The following is a 23325-nucleotide window of genomic DNA, read 5'->3' on the forward strand; positions in this document are numbered from 1 at the left end:
GTCATTACATTTCTCCCCCCTTAATAAATTTCGTCCTCGAAATTTACCTGAGAAGAGATGAGGATATTGTACTCTCATAGTTTCCTCTGGTTCCCAAGTCGCTTCTTCAACATTATGATTTCTCCATAGGACTTTCACTAAAGGAACCTTTTTATTTCTTAATTCTTTCACTTCTCGTGCTAAAATTTGAACCGGCTCTTCTTCATATGATAGATCAGGTTGAACTTCAATATCTTCTGTAGAAATTATATGAGAAGGATCTGATCTATATTTCCGTAGCATCGAAACATGAAAAACATCATGAATCCTTTGTAATTCAGAAGGTAAAGCCAATCGATATGCAACTGGTCCAATTCTTTTCTACTATTTCATACGACCCAATAAAACGTGGGGTCAATTTACCTTTCCGACCAAATCTCAAAACTTTTTTCCAAGGAGAAACCTTAAGAAATACTTTGTCTCCAACTGAATATTCAATGTCCCGATGTTTCAGATCAGCATAAGATTTTTGTCTGTCAAAAGCTGCTTTTAATCTCTGTTGAATCTTCTTGACTGTTTCTTCTGTTTCACGAATCAATTCCAGCCCAATTACTTTTCTTTCATTCAACTCTGCCCAACATACTGGTGATCTACATTATCGACCATATAACGCTTCATATGGAGCCATCTGAATACTAGATTGAAACTATTATTATAGACAAACTCAGCTAGTGGCAAATATCGCTCCCAACCTGCTTCAAAATCAATAATACAAGCTCGAAGCATATCCTCTAGTACCTGAATTACCCGTTCGGACTGTCTGTCAGTTTGGGGATGAAAAGCTGTACTGAAACTAAGTCTAGTACCCAATGACTCATGTAACTGTCTCCAAAATCTCGATGTGAACCGAGGATCTCGATCTAAAATTATTGAGTGCCATGTAGTCTAACAATTTCTCAAATATACACGTCTGCAAGCTTCTGCAACTACCAATCAGTTCTGATTGCTATAAAATGTGCTGACTTGGTAAGTCTATCAACTATCACCCAAATAGCATTCTTTTTGCTTGCTGACAACGGTAATCCCGTAATAAAATCCATCGTGATGCGATCCCATTTCCATTCAGGAATATTAATAGGCTGAAGCAATCCAGTATGTAAAATGTAAAATGTAATAAAAAGTACCTAATCGCGTAAAATGTAAAAGCTGTGTGCTAGATTTTAAAAGTGCCTATTTGATTTGGATTTATAAATGAGGGGTCCTTATGATGCAAATAGACCATTGGTTTAATGAATGGACAAATATGGACAATAGTTAGTGGAATTTTAATGAAATAGATAAGGTTAAAATTGGTATTTAGTAATTAAGTTATGTTAAATAAAACATATCATAAAATCATCCTTATTATCATCATTTTTGACCGAAAATTTGAAAAGAAGAAAGAAAAAGGCTAGGTTTTCACTCGGCTATGGTTGAAGCTTGATTAAGGTATGAGTTTTGTTCGGTTTTTGATAATTTCTTCGTTTTTGTGATGTTGCTTAGTATACTATCAAGCCCATGTCTCAATTTCTAATTTTGTTGATGCTTTTGAGTTATGCCATTGATGAAACTATGAGCTTTGTGATGTTTTTTGATGAATTATGAAAAATATATTTTGCGTTTTGAATTTTTGATGAAATTGAGTAATTTGGGCTAAATTATAAAAATGTTATTTTGAGGAATTAAAATGTAAAATAAATGAAATGTATAGATTTGTATGAGAGCTATGAAAATTTGGCTAAGCTTGTGTACAAGTAAACTTTGTATTTTTTGTGATTTTGTGAATTAGGGACTAAAGTGTCGAAATGTAAAAATGTGAGGGCTAGTTTGCAAAATACCCTAAATATGTATCTATGGATTGTTTTGAATAATTTAGTGAATAAAAGGGTTAATTTTGAATACTTATAGATCAAGAAAAGAGGAATTCGGACTTAGACCGAGGGAAGTCGAAGATTATAGAGTAGATGATCCGAGTTGACAATTTCGAATACGAGGTAAGTTCGTACGTAAAACATGATGTTATAAGTATGTTTTGATGCTTGTTTTATACATAGATTGTATATACATTTAGTTTGGATGAATACGATGATAAATCAATGGTATTTGGCACTAAGTGTGCGATTTAAACTAGCTTCGGCTATATGAGGCACTAAGTGTGCGATACCGATATAGGTTCGGTTAATTGAGAAAGCACTAAGTGTGCGGAATTATTATAGCTTTGGATAATCTTTAAAGCACTAAGTGTAACACCCCTAACCCACATCCGTCATCAGAACAGGGTTATAAGATGTTACCGAAGTTTACGGAATAATTATACAAAAATTCCATTATTTACCTATATTCACTTCAAAGCTATCCACTCAAGTCATAGTCACCAAATTACTTATATCTGGAGCTACAGAACTCCAAATTAAGATCTACTAATTTTCCCTGAAACTAGACTCACTTATCTTCCTAACATAAAATTTTCAGAATTTTTGGTTTAACCAATAAGTAAATTTTATTCTTTAAAGTCTCCCTTGTTTCACTGCTCAATAGTTCTGACCACTCTTCACTAAAATTTAATTATCTCTCTGTACAGAACTCAAATAATGTTATTGGTTGTTTCTCCTAAAAATATACTCATTAAGGAAGCTAACCATATAAATTATGTCCCATAATTATTTTTATACAATTTTTAATGATTTTTACAAGTCAGAATAGGGGAGCTCGAAATCACTCTGACCTTGTCTCACAAAAATTCATATGTCTCCTGATATGAAAGTCTTTTGCTTACACCATTTTTTCTATGTAAAAATGGATTCAATAAGATTTAGTTTCATATGTTATTCAACCTCTAATTATATTTTCATAATTTATGGTGAATTTTCAAAGTCAAACTACTGTTACTAACCAAAAACTGTTTTAGTACAAAATATTGTTAACTAGTTTATAACATCTTTACTTCATTTCATTTAAACTCTATACATGCCATATAAATCTTTAAACATAAAACAAAAGCTACCGGAATTGATTTGGATAGTGTGCCTTGTTGTGTTGATCTGATCTACCAACTTCACTTCAATTCAATCTACATAAAAATATCAAACACTCACAAGTAAGCTTATTGAAGCTTAATACATTCATAGGTTTAAAAGTAATGCTTACCAAACATAATATTTCCAAACAATACCAAAACATTCACTAAAGTTTCCTGTCATTCACAACCACTGTTATAATACTTCACATAGTTGAGCTCAACATTAACAACTACCCAATCTCTTTCATTTGGTTCACTTCTCTTGTATTACTTATTATCAAATTAGGAAACGACGTACGAAATTGAGTAGGTCTTTGTTCAGTGCCACGATTCATAACTCAGTATGGTTTTCCTCATTGAAATACCATACCTACGTTTTACAACTCGGCATGGGAAATGCCATACCTACGTTTCTTAACTCAGTATGGATTTGATAATACCATACCTACATTTCACAACTTAGTATGGATGATACCATACCTACATTTCACACTTTTCCATGGAACAACCATGGTCTTATCCATCAATTCATCACATGTCACGATACGAACGCACTCAATCCTGCGTTTTTCCTAATTTGCATTTCCACATTTATTCTTTCATTAACAAAGTTTTCACAATGCCAGAAAAAATTCATATATAATAACACATTATATCATTCAAGAATTCACAAATAAACATTTAAATTCAACCATATGAACTTACCTAGCTGATTTATAGAAGATATTGAAATTTAGGGACTATTCCGCAACTTTTTCTTTTCCTCATTCTTCTTTGGATTCTTGATCTATAATATACAATATTTCCACTCATTAGCATTTATTTGATTTCTATTTCACTTAACAATTTATCCTCTTCAACTTTCGAAATTGTACTTTTACCTCAAAATTTATAGTTTTTACAATTTAGTCCCTTCTTAATTCACCCTTCAATTGAACTAATTTTTCTCAATTAAAACTTTATTTTATCATTATAAACTATTTCAAAACTTGGATATTCTGAATTTCAACACCAACCTTCAATTCACAACTTTTTCACAATTAGGTCCTAAATACCATTTTCTATCAAAATCACTTAATAAAACCACCTTAATATGAAATTAGAACTTAAATTTCATAATAATTCATCATAAACTTCCCTTAACCATCTAAGGTAACTTCCAATTTCACCCATAAAATCAAAAACTAATGAATTCTATAAGTGGACCTAATTGTAAAAGTCATAAAAACATAAAAACTATCAAGAAAAAACAAGAATTAAACTCACATGATGTAAAAATATGAAAAACCAGCTTTCTCTAGACCTTCTATGGCGTTTTGGCTAAGAAAATATGGAGAGATCTCTAGATTTTTCAATTTTGTCCTTATTTTATATGTTAAAATTATAAAATTTCCAATTTTACCCTTATTTCCCTTATTTTTCTGTTGATTATCTTGCCCTTGCCATCCAGCCTATTTACTTTTAGGCTTAATTTTCCTTTAAATCCTCTTTCTTTTAACACTTGAGCTATTTAATCCTTCTAGCAAATTTTATTTTTGTTACAATTTAGTTCTTTTTATTCAATTGACTACCCAAACGTTAAAATTTCTCAACCAAACTTTAATACTAACTAAATGACACTCCATAAATATTTATAAAAATATTTATAGCTCAGTTTTCAAATTTGAGGTCTCAATACCTCGTTTTTGACCCATTTGACCTAATAAATTCTTTTAATTCACCAAATTCACCAATTCACAAATTCTTCTAAATTCTTACTTGACTCATAAATATTAAATTACTATCTTGTTTAATCTTACTTGTCAGATTTAGTGATCTCAAATCACCATTTTCGGTACCACTGAAAATTAGGCCGTTACACTAAGTGTGCGGATGTTTAAAGCATTGGTAATCTTTGGAAAGTCTTAAAATATCCAAAAAAGAGGTGAGGATGAAAATGAATGAATACATGAATGTTTAGGTAAGTATAATACCTATGTGGTAGATGGTATTATGCATATAAAGTTTATTGAATTGGTGTAAACATATGGATGATGTTGGCATGAAATTGATAGATGAGTTGAGAATTTATAAGTACTTATGTGTTGTTGTTTCATATTTTATATACTGTTTATGATTTTGGTACGAACTTACTAAGCTTTTGAAAGCTTACTTTGTGTGTGTTTGCATTGTTTTATAGATATCGAAGCTACTGTGAGCTCGGGGATTGTCAAGGATCATCACCATACTATCAAACCTCATTTTGGTACTTTGAAAATGTATATATTAGAGTTGGCATGTATAGACTAGAAGTTGTGGGATTATGTTTTGTGATGTATATATTTAGCCATGTGATATGGCTTAGTATGGTTGTGGATATGTCATGGTTTTGGTATAAGATATGTGATGCAATATGACATATATATTTGATATGTTTTAGTTGGACAAAAGAAATGGTAAATGTTGGTAAGTTTTGGCAAGTTTTATCATGAAATTGAATGATGTATAGAAAGAAATGTTTTGACAAGCTTTGATTTATGTTTTGATATAGATTGGTAAGGCTTATGAGTATGTATTTGATTGGAATTGATATGTCATGAGTGGCTTATGTTTTGGTTTGGAATTTGGCTGAATTGGCTGTGCATATATGCTTATTTCTTTACTTGTAGGTTGACCCAAATTGGGGTGGCAAATTGGCTATTCAAATGGCCTATTTTTGTCCACACGGGTTGTGACATCCTGATTTTGGGCTTAGTCGGAACAGTGGTTTTGGGACCACAAATCCGATGAGAAAATTTTTATTTTTATTATATTTTTATGGTTTACAATTTCACGGAATGACTTCGTGAAAATTTTGTTCAAAAATTTCGACGTTTGGGCACTCAATTTGGTTAAAAGGACTAAATTGTAAAAATTGCAAAAGTTGAGTTCTACATATTAGAAGTGTAATTGTTATGAGTTTTTAAATTAAAGGTACTTAAATGGTAATTAGACCATTTTGAAGTTTGTGGACAAAAATGGACATGGTATGATAGGTTTTTAAAAGTTTTTCATTAAGGGCATTTTACTAAATTGGTAATTAAATGAATTAAAAATGCCAAAATAAGCCAAATTTGCTCATCTTCTTCCTCATGGCTGAATTTCTCATGAAAAACACCATGGCTAGGGTTTCCAAACTTTCCAAGCTCATTTGTAAGTGACCCCGAGCCCCGTTTTTAATGTTCTTGACATTTTTGAAGTCCCGGTAACATGTTCTAGCTATTTTTACCATTTATTTGAGCTAGGGTTTGTGTTTAAAAATTTACCCATGAATGATATGCATGGATTTTGATGTTTAATGGTAGAATATGAAGCTTGAAATTGTGTTAAACAACTTTTGCTAAACGATTTTATGTGAAAACGAGTAAAATGACATAATCGGTAAAAATACCTAATGTTCATAAGTACATGTTAGAGTGAGAATTTGATGTTTCCATAGAAGAGAAAAATGATCAGCATGTCATAAAACATAAGAAAATAGGATGAAATTTAATTTCCGAGCCTTGAGGAAAAAGTGCAAATATGCAAAAATTTAGGGGTCAAAATGAAAATTTGTAAAAATATGATTTTTGGACCCGTATGAATAATGTGACTAATTAGTAGGCTAAATGTGATATTATAGATCAAGGAAATCGAAATTCGGGCTTAAATCAGGAAAATACAAGGTTATGGACTAAAATGGTAAATTGCCGTTTTTGGATCGAGGTAAGTTCGTGTATTAATAATAATGCAATACTATGAATGAATTGTAATAATCTATTGATAGGGCATAAATTGTATGATTTAATATGTTTAAGAGAAGTTGATGGATAGTGTGTATGATATGGAAAAATGTAATGCTTATTGTGTCATGTGTAATTGAATGGCAAATTATTATTACATGAATTGAATGTTAAATTACTATTACATCGGTTGTATGAATTGTTACACAGTTGTACTTAACAAGATTTCGACAAGTAAGTTCGGATAACTTAAAGTAAACTCATAATATGCCTAATTGTATAATTTATGAATGTATGATAATTGCATTTGATGATGACATAAAAATACATGTAATGCATTCTTAACAATGACATGTGAAAATGTCCCGGTTGAGGATGGAAAGGGAATTCGATGGATAAACCATGATTTATAAGGGAATTGAGATCCTGCATGTGTTGCAAAAAGGATTTAGCTCGGATGAGTAATCCGTTGATCTCAATTATGAAAAGGATCTAGCCCAGACGGGTGTTTCTTTAGATGATCGAGCCCCCCGAAGAATATATGTGCATTAAGGATTTAGCCCAGATGGGTAATCCGATTAGGGTCTGAATTTAGCCTAGACTGGTATTTCAGATTCGAGCTTACTAAGGGTGTTTTTCGCTATAAGGGATTTAGCCTGGACTGGTAATCCCGACATCACCTTATGAGTTTACGATACAGGAGATTTAGCCTGGACTGGTAATCCCGCCGTAAGATGTGAGGTTCGCGGGGGTGCATACATGAAATGATCATTCTTATTAATTAATGGTAAATCGATAATCTATCGGAATTTTCTAGAAACTCAACAAGATTAATATGATGTATATCAATGAAATGATGAATGATGAGCTCTTCTAAGACAAATTTACATGGTGCATTGTCATGAGACTAATTTGATGATTGAGTGCATGTGATAGGGAATTATCCTATACTTGGAATGTATGACTAAGTGTGCCCATGAGGAATAATAACTTTTATATTGAGCTCCATTGTGAAAACTAAGCAAGGGATCCATGAAATGGTAAGTTCATGATAGTTGGAAATGATCTTATGATAGTGGTCATTATAGTGTACCAAAATAGATTTGGACAGCAGCATTGGTCTGGATTTGAAAATCCACTAAAAATAGTGGAAATTGAGTTAGAAGATTAATAAAATATGAGATTAAATATTAATGAGTCTAGTTTCACATAAAGGAAACGGTGAAAGGAAAAGAATTTTGTATCATGAGATATTTGAATTCTTGTGATATAGAGTTTGAGTGATTTTAGACTCCCCTATCTCAACTTTGGAAAATCACTAGAAATTGTACAAAAGTAATTATATGTTAAAATTCATATTACTGAAATCCTTTATGAGTCTAGTTTCAGTAGAAAGAGATGGGAACATTATCCGAGTCTCGTACTAGGATATAAATGAATTTTAGTGAAGAAAGGTCGAAGCTGTCAAATAAAAAAATAAGGGAGACTTTGAATAGTAAATTGTACATATTCGCTAGACCAAAAATTCTAAAAATTTTATGATAAGAATATATATGAGTCTAGTTTTTGGAAAAATTAACGGATCTTAATTTCGAGTTTCGTAGCTCCATATATAAATGATTTAATGACTGTGACTCGGGAAAATAACTTAGCTGGAATTTGAATAAATAGAAAGAATATGAAAATAGCATGTTATCGCATTGCTTATTATTTTCATGCGAGCTTACTAAGCGTAAAGCTTACTCCCTCCTTTCTATTTCTTTTAGTTTTGTCAGGTCAACTTAGGGTTGGAGATCGTCGGAGGCAACATCACACTATCGAGCCATTATCCGTGGAGTATTGATATGTGTATGTTAAATGTTTTCAAATGAGTGGCATGTATAGGGACTTAGTTTTTCTATGATGACTATTTTTGTGATTAGGCAAAGGTATTGGTTTATATTTATTTGTTGTTTATAGCTATGAGATATGGCTTATAATGATTTTGGCTTGTAAGCCTATTTATCCATGATATGTGTTAATGTCTTGTGATGTGGTTATGTGATTGTGCTTGTTCAGTATGTATGAGAAGTATAGGGCATATATGCATGATGAATGCCATTGAAATCGTGTATGTATATGTATGTAAAGATGACAAAAAGGCTTGGAAATTAGCCTAAGTCTTGACCACACAAGTAGAGACATCGTTGTGTGTCTCAACCGTGTGGAGAACACGACCTCTGACCACGGGTGTGTGCCTTGGCCGTGTGCCCTTAAACGATTGCTGACATCATAAATAGAGAGTTACATGGGCTGAGGACATGGGCATGTCCCAAGCCACACGGACGTGTACGACCACATGGCCCAACCCATACGGGCATGTGACTCTCCAAAGCTAGAAAATTGTTAAGTTGCCCAAAGACTTTTGAAAGTTCTCAGTTTAGTCTTGAACCACCCCGATGTATGTTATAGGCTTCGAAGTCCTATATAAGGGACAATATGCATGTGTTTGAAAAGTTTTAATTTTGGGTGAAATTTGGTAACCCGATTTTGTGTGTTTGTGAATGTTTAAGTCTGGTAACGCCTCGAACCCTGTCCTGGAGTTGGATATGGGTGAGGCGTGTTACATTTAGTGGTATTAGAGCTATGGTTTAGTCAATTCTCAGACTAACCTAGCATATGTTTGAGAGTCCAGCCATACATGCCACCGATCCGTGATAGTGTGATGTCTCCCAACGTGTATGAGAGCCACTTTGTTTAGACAAAGGTACTCTCCAACCGAGCTACACCGACCATGTTGAATGTGATGCTAAAATATTCGAGTAAAATATAGTCATGATGAACTGAAACTTGGAAAGGTATGAATGAGGATTCATGAAATGTGTACATGGTGAAATGAGCTTATCTATGATTAATAGATAATTCTATGATGTAAATGGTCGATTTGCTTGAGTGAATGCATGTGTTTAGATAACTTACCAAAGATATAGATGGAATGAATTTTCAAGTACGCTTATATGAAAAATCATAGTTGATAAGCTCGTATAGCTTAAGTAAATATGTTAAATTGCTTGGATTGATTCATATGATTGTAACGATATGTCTAAATGATAGTGTACGAGGTAAAAGTATGGATTATGATAAACTTATCTGTGTTTGTTGGCCCATGTATGATATCATGTGATAGGCTGTATACCCTCCAGTTTTGACACGACCTAGACACACAAGCGTGTCTATTGGTCGTGTGTGGCACACAGGTTGGCACACGGGTGTATGGTTAGTTGTGTGGCCAAGTCAGTAGCCTCCCTAATTTTCACACAGCTTGGCACACGGGCGTGTCTTGTGGCCATGTAGACAAGTCAGTATGTATGCCCTGTTTCGCCACGACTTAAACACACGGGCGTGTCTAATACCGTGTGAGGCACACGGCCTGTTCACACGGGCGTGTGACCTTTTAAAAGTTACAGATTTTTATAAGTTCTGAAAAGTTCACATGTTATCGATTTAGTCTTAGATGCATGGATTAGACTTTGTGTGCTCAGTTTATGTTTGTAATGAATATGAATGAATGGTATTTTATTGAATTGAGATGGTATTTGATATTTGGTTATTTTGATTTAAGTTGCGAGTTCAATAATGCCTCTTAACCTATTCTGACGATGGATATGGGTTAGGTGTGTTACATTTTATTGGTATCAGAACTATAATTTAGTCAGTTCTAAGACTACCATAGCGTATGTGAGTCTAGTTATAAATGCCATATTTATGAACTGCGATAGTGTGATGAATCCTGACATTGAAATGTGCTTTATATAGCAACTGGATCCCGAAAGAGCCATAGCAGACGATGTCGAAAGCAATGCGTTTGCTCCCGCGCAAGGGACGATGCCTTCTGATTCTCGACCAGCTACAAGTAGCCGTGATGGTGAGGCTAGACAAGCCTTCTATCAAATGATGAATGATTGGTTCACCCAATATATTAGAACCAATCTAGCTGTACAACAACCTCCACCCCGGGTTAATTCTCCTCAAACTCCTATTATGCCACCGGGGAATCTGGTTCAGTTAAGTAGACCACCAGTCGATAAGATTAGAAAATATGGGGCTAAAGAGTTTCGAGCTATAACGAGTGATAATGCTGAAAAAGCCATGTTTGGGCTAGAGAACATGATAAGAGTGTTTGACGAATTATCATTAAATCTTAAAAAATGTATAAAATGTGTTGTTTCCCTTCTGAGAGATACGGTGTACCATTGGTGGAAGACTTTGACATCTGTAGTTCCGAGTGAACGGGTTACTTGGGATTTCTTCCAAGCTGAATTTCAGAAGAAATATATCAGTCAGAGATTCATTGATCAGAAACGTAAAGAGTTTCTTGAGCTTAAACAAGGCCGTATGTCTGTCACATAATACAAACGAGAATTCGTAAGATTAAGTTAGTATGCTCGTGAATGTGTATCTAAGAAAAGAAATAATGTGCAAAAGATTCGAGGATGGCTTAAACGAAGATATTCGCCTGTTAGTTGGGATTCTGGAAATCAAAGAATTTATTGTGCTTGTTGAACGAGCATGTAAAGCTGAAGACCTTAGGAAAGTGAAAAGAAAAGCTGATTTTGAAGCTAGAGAGGTACGAAAGAGATCATCGAGCAAGTCTTTTCAATCTGGATTAAAGAATTTCAAAGATGATAATAGCCATTCAAAGGCTAGTGTGGGACATTCGTACATAGATCGTGCTAGATCGCAATCGAGCTCTAAAACTCCAGCTACGTCTGTTGCCAGTGTTGGTAATGTAAAGAATGAAAAACCTAAGTGTGATCAATATAGAAGACAACATTTTGGAGAATGCTGGGGAAAGAGTAATAACCGAGCTTGTTACAGTTGTGATTCACGAAATCATTTTATAAAAGATTTCCCAGATTTAGTTGAAAAAGATAATGTTCAGAATCTAAGGTTGAGTGCCAACGCTTCTCGTGGTAGACCTCCTAGAAATATGGGAAATGTAAGTGGTAGTCAAGGAGGAACAAAAGATACAGCTGTTAGATTCGAGGCTCGTGCACCTGCCAGAGCCTAGGCTATTCGAGCTCGCGAAGAAACTCCATCGCCAGACGTGATTACGGGTACATTTACTCTTTATGATACTTTTGTGATTGCTTTGATAGATCCTGGATTGACACATTCGTATATATGCATGAACTTAGTGAACAGTAAGACTTTGCCTCTAGAGTCTACTGAATTTGTAATTAGAGTTTCGAACCCCCTAGGCAGATGTGTTTTGGTTGATAAAGTCTGCAAGAATTGTCCGTTAATGTTTCGAGACACTTGTTTTCCAACTAATCTGATGTTGTTACCTTTTGATAAATTTAATATAATTCTGGGTATGGATTGGTTAACTTTGCATGACGCTGTTGTGAACTGCAAACGAAAAACTATTGATTTGAGATGCAAGAATGATGAAATAGTCAGAATTGAATCTAGTGATTTGAATGGATTTCCTACTATAATATCTTCGATGAAAGCTTTGAGTATGGTGAGAAAGGGTTGTGAAGTTTATTTTGCATATGTGATTGATTCGAGAATGTCAGAAAAGAAAGTTGAATCTGTGCCTGTTTTCTGTGAGTTCCCTGATGTGTTTCCTGAAGAATTTTCGAGATTTCCTCCGATTAGAGAAGTAGAATTTGGCATTGAATTGGTACCTAGTACTACTCCGATTTCAATAGCTTCGTATAGAATGGCTCCGACCAAACTAAAAGAATTAAAGTCTCAGTTGCAAGAATTGACCGATAGAGGATTTGCTAGACCGAGTTTCTCACCTTGGGGTACCCTGGTTTTATTCGTGAAAAAGAAAGACGGAACGATGAGAATGTGTATAGATTATTGTCAGTTGAACAAAGTGACTATTAAGAATTAGTATCCTTTGCCTCAAATTGATGATTTGTTTGATTAGTTGAAAGGAGCTGCTGTGTTTTCAAAAATAGATTTGAGATTAGGCTATTATCAGTTGCGAGTGAAAAACTCAGATATTCCGAAAACTACTTTCAGAACGAGGTACGAGCACTATTTTTATGGATTTGATGAATAGAATTTTTAGACCGTATTTAGATCAATTTGTTGTTGTATTCATTGATGAGATATTGATTTATTCACGTGATGAATCCGAACATGCTGAGCATTTGAGATTAGTGCTAAAGATTCTGCTAGATAAACAGTTGTATGCGAAGTTCAGTAAATGTGAATTTTGGTTGCAAGAAGTTGGTTTTTTGGGTCATATTGTATCAGCCTCTGGTATCTAAGTTGATTCGAGCAATATTTCAGCTAGATTGGAAACCTCCGAGGAATGTCTCTAAAGTCTGCAGTTTTCTGGGACTTGCTGGTTATTATAGAAGATTCGTAAAAGGTTTTTCGATGATTGCGACTTCATTGGCAAAACTGCTTTAAAAAGATGTGAAGTTTGTGTGGTCTGAAAAGTGTCAAAATAGTTTTGATCAGTTGAAAACTTTGTTGACTGAAGCTCCGATATTGGTACAACACGAATCGGGTAAAGAATTTGTGATATACAGTGATGCTTCGTTCATTGGTCTGGGATGTGTTTTAATGCAAGAAGGTAAAGTCATTGCTTATGCTTCGAGATAGTTGAAGCTGCATGAAAAGAACTATCCTACGCACGATCTTGAATTAGCTGCGATTGTGTTTGCTCTAAAGATATGGCGCCACTACTTGTTTGCTGAGAAATGTCATGTGTATTCTGATCATAAGAGTTTGAAGTATTTGACGACTCAGAAAGATCTGAAACTGCGACAAAGAAGATGGTTAGAGCTACTAAAAGACTACGAACTTGTGATTGATTATCATCTGGGAAAAGCAAATGTTGTTGCTGATGCCTTGAGTCAAAAATCATTGTTTGCTTTGCGTGCGATGAATGCTCATTTGGTTCTGTCCGATGATGGTTTAGTTTTAGCTGATTTGAAAGCAAGACTTTTGTTCTTATAGCAGATTATCGAAGCTCAGAAGATTGATAATGAGATTTTAGCTAAAAGAGCTTAGTGTGATGTAGAGTCTGATTCAGAATTCAGAGTTGATAAAGATGATTGTTTTAGATTCCAAGATCGAATTTGTGTTTCGAGAAATTCAGAGTTAATTTAGATGATTTTGAGTAAAGCTCACAATAGTCGGTTATCTATGTATCCGGGTAGTATGAAAATGTATAATGATCTGAAACAACATTACTAGACTTTTGTTCTTACAACAGATTATCGAAGCTTAGAAGATTGATAATGAGATTTTAGCTAAAAGAGCTTTGTGTGATGTATAGTCTGATTCAGAATTCAGAGTTGATAAAGATGATTGTTCTAGATTCCGAGATCGAATTTGTGTTTCGAGAAATTCAGAGTTAATTCAGATGATTTTGAGTAAAGCTCACAATAGTCGGTTATCTATGTATCCGGGTAGTATGAAAATGTATAATGATCTGAAACAACATTACTAGACTTTTGTTCCTATAACAGATTATCGAAGTTCAGAAGATTGATAATGAGATTTTAGCTAAAAGAGCTTAGTGTGATGTAGAGTCTGATTCAGAATTCAGAGTTGATAAAGATGATTGTTTTAGATTTTGAGATCGTATTTGTGTTTCGAGAAATTCAGAGTTAATTCAGATGATTTTGAGTAAAGCTTACAACAGTCGGTTATGTGTGCATCCGGGTAGTACGAAAATTTATAATGATCTGAACCAGCATTACTAGTGGTCCGGAATGAAAAGAGATATCTCTGAATTTGTTTCTAAATGTTTGATCTGTCAGCAAGTTAAAGTTGAACATCATGTGCCATCTGGTTTGTTACAATCGATTATGGTTTCGGAGTGGAAATGGGATCGAGTGACAATGGACTTTGTTTCGGGTTTACCACTGTCTCCGAGAAAGAAAGATGCAATCTGGGTTGTAGTTGATTGATTCACGAAATCAGCTCATTTTATTCCAGTTCGATCTGATTACTCACTTGATAAATTACTTGAGTTATATATTTCTGATATTGTGAGATTGCACGGTGTGCCATCATCTATTGTATTAGACAGAGACCTGAGATTCACATCATGATTCTGGAAGAAATTGAAAGATGCTCTGGGTACTAAATTGCACTTTAGTACTACTTTTCATTCGCAAACGGACGGTCAATCCGAGCGGATTATTCAGATACTTGAGAATATGTTGAAATGTTGCATTCTTGTGTTTGAAGCTACGTGGGAACAATATCTACCTTTAATTGAATCCGCTTATAATAACAGTTTTCAGTCGAGCATTAAAATGGCACTGTACGAAGCTTTACATGGTCTCAAATGCCGTACACCTTTGTATTGGATGGAGCTCAGCGAAAATAAGATTCACGGGGTTGATTTGATAAAAGAAACTGAACAGAAAGTAAAAGTGATTGGAGATAGTTTGATAGTAGCTTCCGATCATCAGAAATCTCATGCAGATTTGAAAAGAAAAGATATTGAGTTTGAGATTGGCGATAAAGTGTTTTTAAAGGTATCTCCGTGGAAAAAAGTGCTTCGATTCGATAAAAAAGGCAAATTAAGTCTGAGTTTCATTGGGTCGTATGAGATTATCGAGCGTATTGGGCCGATAACATATAGATTGTTGTTGCCACCAGAGCTAGAAAGGATTCATAATCTGTTTCATGTATCGATGCTTCGATGATACAGATCTGATCCGTTGCATGTAATTCCTTCGTCTTAGATAGACATTCAGTCATATATGACTTACGAAGAAAAGTCGATCTGTATCTTAGCTCGAGAGGTTAAAGAACTGCAAAATAAGAAAATTCTGTTAGTAAAAGTGATGTGGCATCAACATAGAATTGAAGAGGCTACGTGGGAGCCTGAAGATATTATGAGGCAACAATATTCGAATCTGTTCAATGGTAAGATTTTCGGGGACGAAAATCCCTAAGGGGGAGAATTGTAACAGTCCGGTTTAGATCTTAGTCGAAATAATGGTTTTGGGACCATAAATCTGAGTCAGAGAAATGTTTAAATATTATTTTCTGTGTTTATGATGTGAGAATTAGCATGTTTGAAAGTCTAGTATGAAAGTTTGAATGTTTGTGTGCTTAATTTAATAAAAAGAACCTAATCGCGTAAAATGTAAAAGCTGTGTGCTAGATGTTAAAAGTGCCTATTTGATTTGGATTTATAAATGAGGGGTCCTTATGATGCAAATATACCATTGGTTTAATGAATGGACAAATATGGACAATAATTAGTGGAATTTTAATGAAATAGATATGGTTAAAAGTGGAATTTAGTAATTAAGTTATGTTAAATAAAACATATCATAAAATCATCCTTATTATCATCATTTTTGACTGAAAATTTGAAAAGAAGAAAGCCAAAGGCTAGGTAAGAAAGCTAAAGGCTAGGTTTTCATTCGGTTATGGTTGAAGCTTGATTAAGGTATGAGTTTTGTTCGGTTTTTGATAATTTTTACGTTTTTGTGATCGTTGCTTAGTATACTATCAAGCCCATGTCTCAATTTCTGATTTTGTTTATACTTTTGAGTTATTCTATTGATGAAAATCTTAGCTTTGTGATGTTAGTTGATGAATTATGAAAGTTATGTTTTGGGTTAACATATGTTGTCTTTGAATTTTGGATGAAATTGAGTAATTTGGGCTAAATTGTAAAAATGTTATTTTGAGGGACTAAAATGTGAAATAAATGAAATGTATGGATTTGTATGAGAGCTATGAAAATTCAACTAAACTTGTGTACAAGCAAACTTTGTGTATTTTGTGATTTTGTAAATTAGGGACTAAAGTGTTGAAATGTGAAAATGTGAGGCTAGTTTGCAAAATACCCTAAATTTGTGTCTATGGATTGTTTTGAATAAATTAGTGAATAAAAGGGTTAATTTTGAATACTTATAGATTAAGGAAAAAGGAATTCAGACTTAGATTAAGGGAAGTCGAAGATTATAGAGTAGATGATCCGAGTCAACAATTTCGAGTACGAGGTAAGTTCGTACATAAAGCATGATGTTTTAAGTATATTTTGATGCTTTGTTTATACATATATTGTATAAACATTTAGTTTGGATGAATACGATGATAAATCAATGGTATTTGGCACTAAGTGTGCGATTTAAACTAATTTCGGCTATATAAGGCACTAAATGTGCGATACCGAGATAGGTTCGGTTAATTGAGAAAGCACCAAGTGTGCGAAATTATTAAAGCTTCGGCTAATCTTGAAAGCACTAAGTGTGCGGATATTTAAAGCATTGGTAATCTTCGAAAAGCTTAAAATATCCGAACAAGAGGTGAGAATGAAAATGAATGAATACGGGAATGTTTAGGTAAGTAGAATACCTATGTGGTAGATGGTATTATGCATATAAAGTTTATTGAATTGGTGTAAACATATGGATGATGTTGGCATGAAATTGATGGATGAGTTGAGAATTTATAAGTACTTATGTGTTGTTTAATATTTTATATACTGTTGATGATTTTGGTACGAACTTACTAAGCTTTTGAAAGCTTATTTTGTGTGTGTGTTTGCATTATTTTATAGATATCGAAGCTACTGTGAGCTCGGGGATCGTCAAGGATCATCACCACACTATCGAACCTTATTTTGGTACTTTGAAAATGTATATATTAAAGTATGGCATGTATAGGCTAGAAGTTGTGGGATTATGTTTTGTGATGTATATATTTAGCCATGTGATATGGCTTGGTATGGTTGTGGATATGTCATGGTTTTGGTATAAGATATGTGATGCAATATGACATATACATTTGATATGTTTTTGTTGGACAAAAGAAATGGTAAATGTTGGAAAGTTTTGGCAAGTTGTAGCATGAAATTGAATGATGTATAGAAAGAAATGTTTTGAGAAGCTTTTAATTTATGTTTTGATATAGATTGGTAAGGCTTATGAGTATGTATTTGATTGGAATTGATATGTCATGAGTGGCTTATGTTTTGGTTTGAAACTTGGCTGAATTGGTTGTGTATATATGCTTATTTCTTTGCTTGTAGGTTGACCCAAATTGGGGTGGCAAATTGGCTATTCAAATGGCCTATTTTTGTCAACACGGGCGTGTGTCTTAGCCGTGTTCGACAGATGGTCACGTTACACTGTCGTGTGTCCCCTGGGGTACCTTACGAATTAAATGTAGTATACTCTCCAATTTTGACACGGCCTAGACACACGGGCGTGTCTATTGGTCGTGTGTGGCACACAGGTTGGCACACGGGCGTGTGGTCAGCCGTGTGGCCAAGTCAGCTGCCTTTCTAATTTTCACACGGCCTGGCACACGGGAGTGTCTTGTGGCCATATGGACAAGTTAGTATGTACGCCCTGTTTCGCCACGGCTTAGACACAAGGGTGTGTCTAATGTCGTGTGAGGCACACATCCTGTTCACACGGGCGTGTAACCTTTTAAAAGTTAAAAATTTTTATAAGTTCTAAAGAGTTCACATGTTATCGATTTAGTCCTAGATGCTTGGGTTAGACCTTGTATGCTCAGTTTAAGTTTGTAATGAGCATGAATGAATGGTATTTTGTTAGATTGAGATGGTATTTGATATTTGGTTGTTTTGATCTAAGTTACGAGTCTGGTAATGCCTCTTAACCCATTCCGGCGACGAATACGGGTTAGGGATGTTACATTCTGGATAAATAATTGATATGAATTGAATTACAAGTCTGGTAATACCTCTTAACCTATTCCGGTGAAGGTTACGGGTTAGGGGTGTTACATTTTATTGGTATCAGAGCTATGGTTTAGTCGATTCTAGGACTACCATAGTATATATGAGTCTTGCTATACATGCCATATATATATAACCTGCAATAGTGTGATGACTCTTGATATTTTAAATGTGTTTTTATATAGCAAATGGATCCAAATCGAGCGATAGCTGACGAAGTAGAGAGTAATGCATCTGCTCCCACTCAAGGGACAGCGCTTTCCGAACTTAGACCTGTAGCAAGTAGTCAAGGAAGAGAGGCTAAAGAAGCTTTCTTCCAGATGATGAATGAATGATTCTCTGAGTATGTCCAAGCAAATTCGGCTACTCAACAACCTCTACCCCCACCTGTTTCCGAACCAATACCCATAGCTCCCCAAGGTTAGGAATTTTTGCAACCGAACAGACTATTAGTAGATAGAATCAAAAGTACGGGGCTCAAGAGTTCAGGGATACAATTGATGATGATCCTCATAAGGCTGAATTAATGCTTGAGAATACCATCCGAGTGTTTGATGAATTGTCGTGCATACCGGATGATTATGTAAAAGGTGTTGTATCACTGCTAAAGGACACAGCGTATCAGTGGTGGAACACATTGGTGTCGATAGTACCCAGAGAACGAATGACTTGGGAATTCTTTCAGATGAAATTCTGTAAGAAATACATAAGCCAACGATTCCTGGATCAAAAGCATAAAGAGTTTTTAGAGCTTAAGCAGAGTCGTAGGACCGTAATTGAATATGAAGGAGAATTTTTTCGATTAAGCAAGTATGCCTGGGAGTGCGTGGCTACCGAAGAAATGATGTGTAAACGGTTTGTAAATGGGTTGAACGAGGATATCAAACTCCTGGTTGAAATTCTAGACTTGAAAGAATTTGTTGTCTTGATTGATAGAGCATGCAAGGCTAAAGAACTTAGTAGAGAGAAAAGAAAAGCCGATTCTGAGGCTAAGGACTTCAGAAAGAGATATGCGGGGAAATCACACCAATCAATATCAAAAAAATCCAAAGATTTTCATCCTCGCTCTACTGCTTCTGTGGGAATTTTGATTAGAGAGAGACGCAAGACAATTTAACTCAAAACCTCAAACGACATCTGTTGCTAATGTGGGCAGTGTTAAGAATGTTGGGCCTGAGTGAAAGCATGGCAATAGGCGACATTATAGTGATTGTAGACTTGAGAGCGGAGCTTGCTTTAGATGCGGATCTTTTGATCACTTTCTCCAGGATTGTCCAAAAAATTCTATGGCTAAAAGAGATCAACTAGCGAAAATTAGCAACACGTCTGCTAGAGGGAGACCACCCCTAAAAACTGGGAATGCTAGTGGTAATCGAGGTGTTGCTAGAGATACTACAGTGAGATCTGAGGTACAAGCACCTGCCCAAGCTTATGCTATCTGTGCACGTGAGGAGGCATCATTGCCAGATGTTATTACCGGTACTTTTTCTCTCTTTGACACTGAGATGGCTGCATTGATTGACCTTGGATCAAGTCATTCATATATCTGCATGAATTTAGAATTTAAAAAGAGTTTACATGCTGAGTCTACAGAGTTTGTAATTAAAGTATCGAATCTCCAAGGCAAATCTGTTCTAGTTGATAAAATTTGTAGGCAAATCTACGGTTACAGTTTTTGGGCTAACTTGATGCTTCTACCGTCGATGAGTTTGATGTGATTTTGGGTATGGATTGGCTGACTATGCATGATGCAGTTTTGAACTACAGACGAAAGATTATTGAGTTGAAATGTCAGAATGGTGAAATTCTTTAGATTGAGTCTAATGATTTGAGTGAATTGCCTTCTATATTATCGTCTTTGATGGCTCAGAAATGTATGAAAAAGGGTTGTGATGCATATCTTGCATATGTACTGCATACTAAGTTATCGAAATCGAAAATTGAATCTGTACCAGTGGTTTGCGAGTTTTCGAATGTATTTCCTGAAGAACTACCGGGATTACAGCCAATTAGAGAGGTTGAATTTGGTATTGAATTAATATCGAGAACAACACCTATATCGATATCTCCGTATAGAATGGCACCAACAGAGTTGAAAGAGTTGAAAGCTCTGTTGCAAGAGTTAACAGATAGAGGTTTTGTTAGACTGAGTTTCTCGCCCTGAGGTGCTCCGGTATTATTTGTGCAAAGGAAAGACGGGTCGATGAGAATGTGTATTGATTACAGACAACTGAACAAAGTGACTATAAAGAACAAATATCCTTTACCATGGATTGATGATTTGTTTAATTAGTTGAAAGGGGCTACAATATTTTTGAAAATTGATCTGAGATCGGGATATTATCAATTGCGAGTTAAAGAGTCTGATGTACCAAAAACAACTTTTAGAACAAGGTACAGACATTATGAATTTCTTGTTATGCATTTGGTTTAACTAATGCTCCTGCTGTTTTTATGGATTTGATGAATCGGATATTTAGACCGTATTTAGATAGATTCGTGGTTGTATTCACTGATGACATTCTGATCTATTCACGTGATGAGTCTGAACATACCGAGCATTTGAGGATTGTGTTAAAAACTTTACAGGATAAACAATTATTTGCAAAGTTCAGCAAATATGAATTTTGGCTTCGAGAGGTTGGATTTTTGGGGCATATAGTTTCAGCTGAAGGTATCCGAGTGTATCTGAGTAAGATTTATGCTATTGTTGACTGGAAACCTCCGAAAAATGTATCTGAGATCAGAAGTTTTCTGGGATTAGCGGGATATTACATAAGATTTGTGAAAGGATTTTTGATGATTGCAGTACCGTTAGCTTGATTGCTTAAAAAAGATGTGAAATTCGAATGGAATGAGAAGTGTCAACAGAGTTTCGAACAGTTGAAAGCATTGTTAACAGAAGCGCCGGTTTTAGTTCAACTTGAATCGGGTAAAGAGTTTGTGATTTATAGTGATGCGTCATTAAATGGACTAGGTTGAGTATTGATGCAAGACGGAAAAGTTGTAGCTTATGCTTCCCGACAATTGAAACCACACGAGAAGAATTACCCGACATATGATCTTGAATTAGCTACAATAGTATTCGCATTAAATATTTGGCGACACTATCTATACGGTGAGAAATGTCGAATATTTACGGATCATAAGAGCTTGAAGTATTTAATGTCACAAAGAGACTTGAATCTGCGACAACGAAGATGGCTTGAACTATTGAAAGATTACGAGTTTGTAATTGATTATCCTCCGGGAAAGGCCAACGTTGTAGCCGATGCTTTGAGTCGGAAGTCCTTATTTGCTTTACAGGCAATGAATACTCAAATGATGATATATGATGACAGATCTATTTTAGCTAAGATGAGAGCTAGGCCAGTATTTTTGCAACAAATCTGCGAGGCTCAGAAAGATGACAGCGAGTTGCAAGCTAAAAGAAATTTATATGTGTCTAATTCTGATTCTAAATTTCATAATGGGAATGATGGTTGCTTAATGTTTTAGAATAGAATTTTTGTACCGAAAGACATCGAACTCATTCAAAAAATTTGACATGAGCCACACAGTAGTCACTTTTCTATTCATCTGGGTAGCACCAAAATGTATAACGATCTGAAACAGTTGTACTAGTGGTCGGGAATGAAACGAGATATATCAGAGTTTGTATCGAGATGTTTAATCTGTCAACAAGTAAAAGCCGAACATCAAGTACCGTCAGGTTTATTACAGCTAGTAATGGTTCCAGAATGGAAATGGGATAGAGTTACAATGGATTTTGTATCGGGATTGCCTCTGACTCCAAAAAAGAAAGACTCAATTTGGGTTATCGTAGATAGAATGACGAAATCTGCTCATTTCATACCAGTACGTACGGATTACTCTCTTGATAGACTGGCTGAACTGTACTTGTCTAAAATTGTATGATTGCATGGTGTACCACTGTCTATTATCTCCGATAGAGACCCGAGATTTACGTCAAGATTTTGGAAGAAATTACAAGAAACTCTTGGAATGAAATTGAATTTCCGCATTGCTTTTCATCCCTAGATGGACGGTCAGTCCGAAAGAATTGTACAGATACTTGAGGATATGTTGCGTTGTTGCATTCTCGAGTTTGAAGGTAGCTAGGAGAAATACTTGCCTCTGATTGAATTTGCTTATAACAACAGTTTTCAAACGAGTATAAAGATGGCACCGTACGAAGATTTATACGTTTGTAAATGTTAAACACCGTACTGGACTGAATTAAGTGAGAAAAAGATTTACGAGTTTGAATTGATTAGAGAAACATAAGAAAAAGTGAAAATGATTCGCGACAGTTTAAAAGCAGCTTCAGATCAAAAAAAATCATACGCGGATTTGAAATGTAAAGAAATAAAGTTTCAGGTTAAAGATCATGTATTCTAGAAAGTGTCACCATGGAAGAAAATTCTCTGTTTTGGCCGTAAAGGAAAGTTAAGTCCACGATTCATCGGGGCGTATGAAATTGTTGAAAGAATAGGCCCTGTAGCATATCGACTATTATTACCGTCTGAACTTGAAAAGATACATAATGTTTTTCATGTTATGATGCTAAGTCGATATAGATCAGATCCGTCACATGTGATTTCTCCCATTGATGTAGAAATACAGTTTGATTTGTCGTATAATGAAGAACCAATCAGAATTCTAGCTCGAGAAATCAAAGAATTGAGAAATAAACGTATAGCACTTGTGAAGGTTCTTTGGCATAAACACGAGATAGAGGAAGCTACGTGGGAGCCCGATGAAGCTTTGTGAAAATAGTACCCTAACCTTTTTACCGGCAAGATTTTTGGAGACGAAAATTCCTAAAGGGGGGAGAGTCGTAATAGTCGATTTTT

At 34.9% G+C, this 23325-nt stretch overlaps 1 protein-coding gene across 1 annotated transcript; it reads left to right on the plus strand.

Annotated features, from left to right (window-relative positions):
* Positions 1–18995: 18995 nt before the first annotated feature.
* LOC107928667 (uncharacterized) lies at positions 18996–19586 on the plus strand. Its single transcript, XM_016859923.1, has one exon. It carries the CDS (start codon positions 18996–18998, stop codon positions 19584–19586), a length of 591 nt encoding a protein of 196 aa, XP_016715412.1.
* Positions 19587–23325: the final 3739 nt, after the last annotated feature.

Source organism: Gossypium hirsutum, chromosome A12 (genome assembly GCF_007990345.1).
Source record: "Gossypium hirsutum isolate 1008001.06 chromosome A12, Gossypium_hirsutum_v2.1, whole genome shotgun sequence".
NCBI lineage: Eukaryota > Viridiplantae > Streptophyta > Magnoliopsida > Malvales > Malvaceae > Gossypium > Gossypium hirsutum.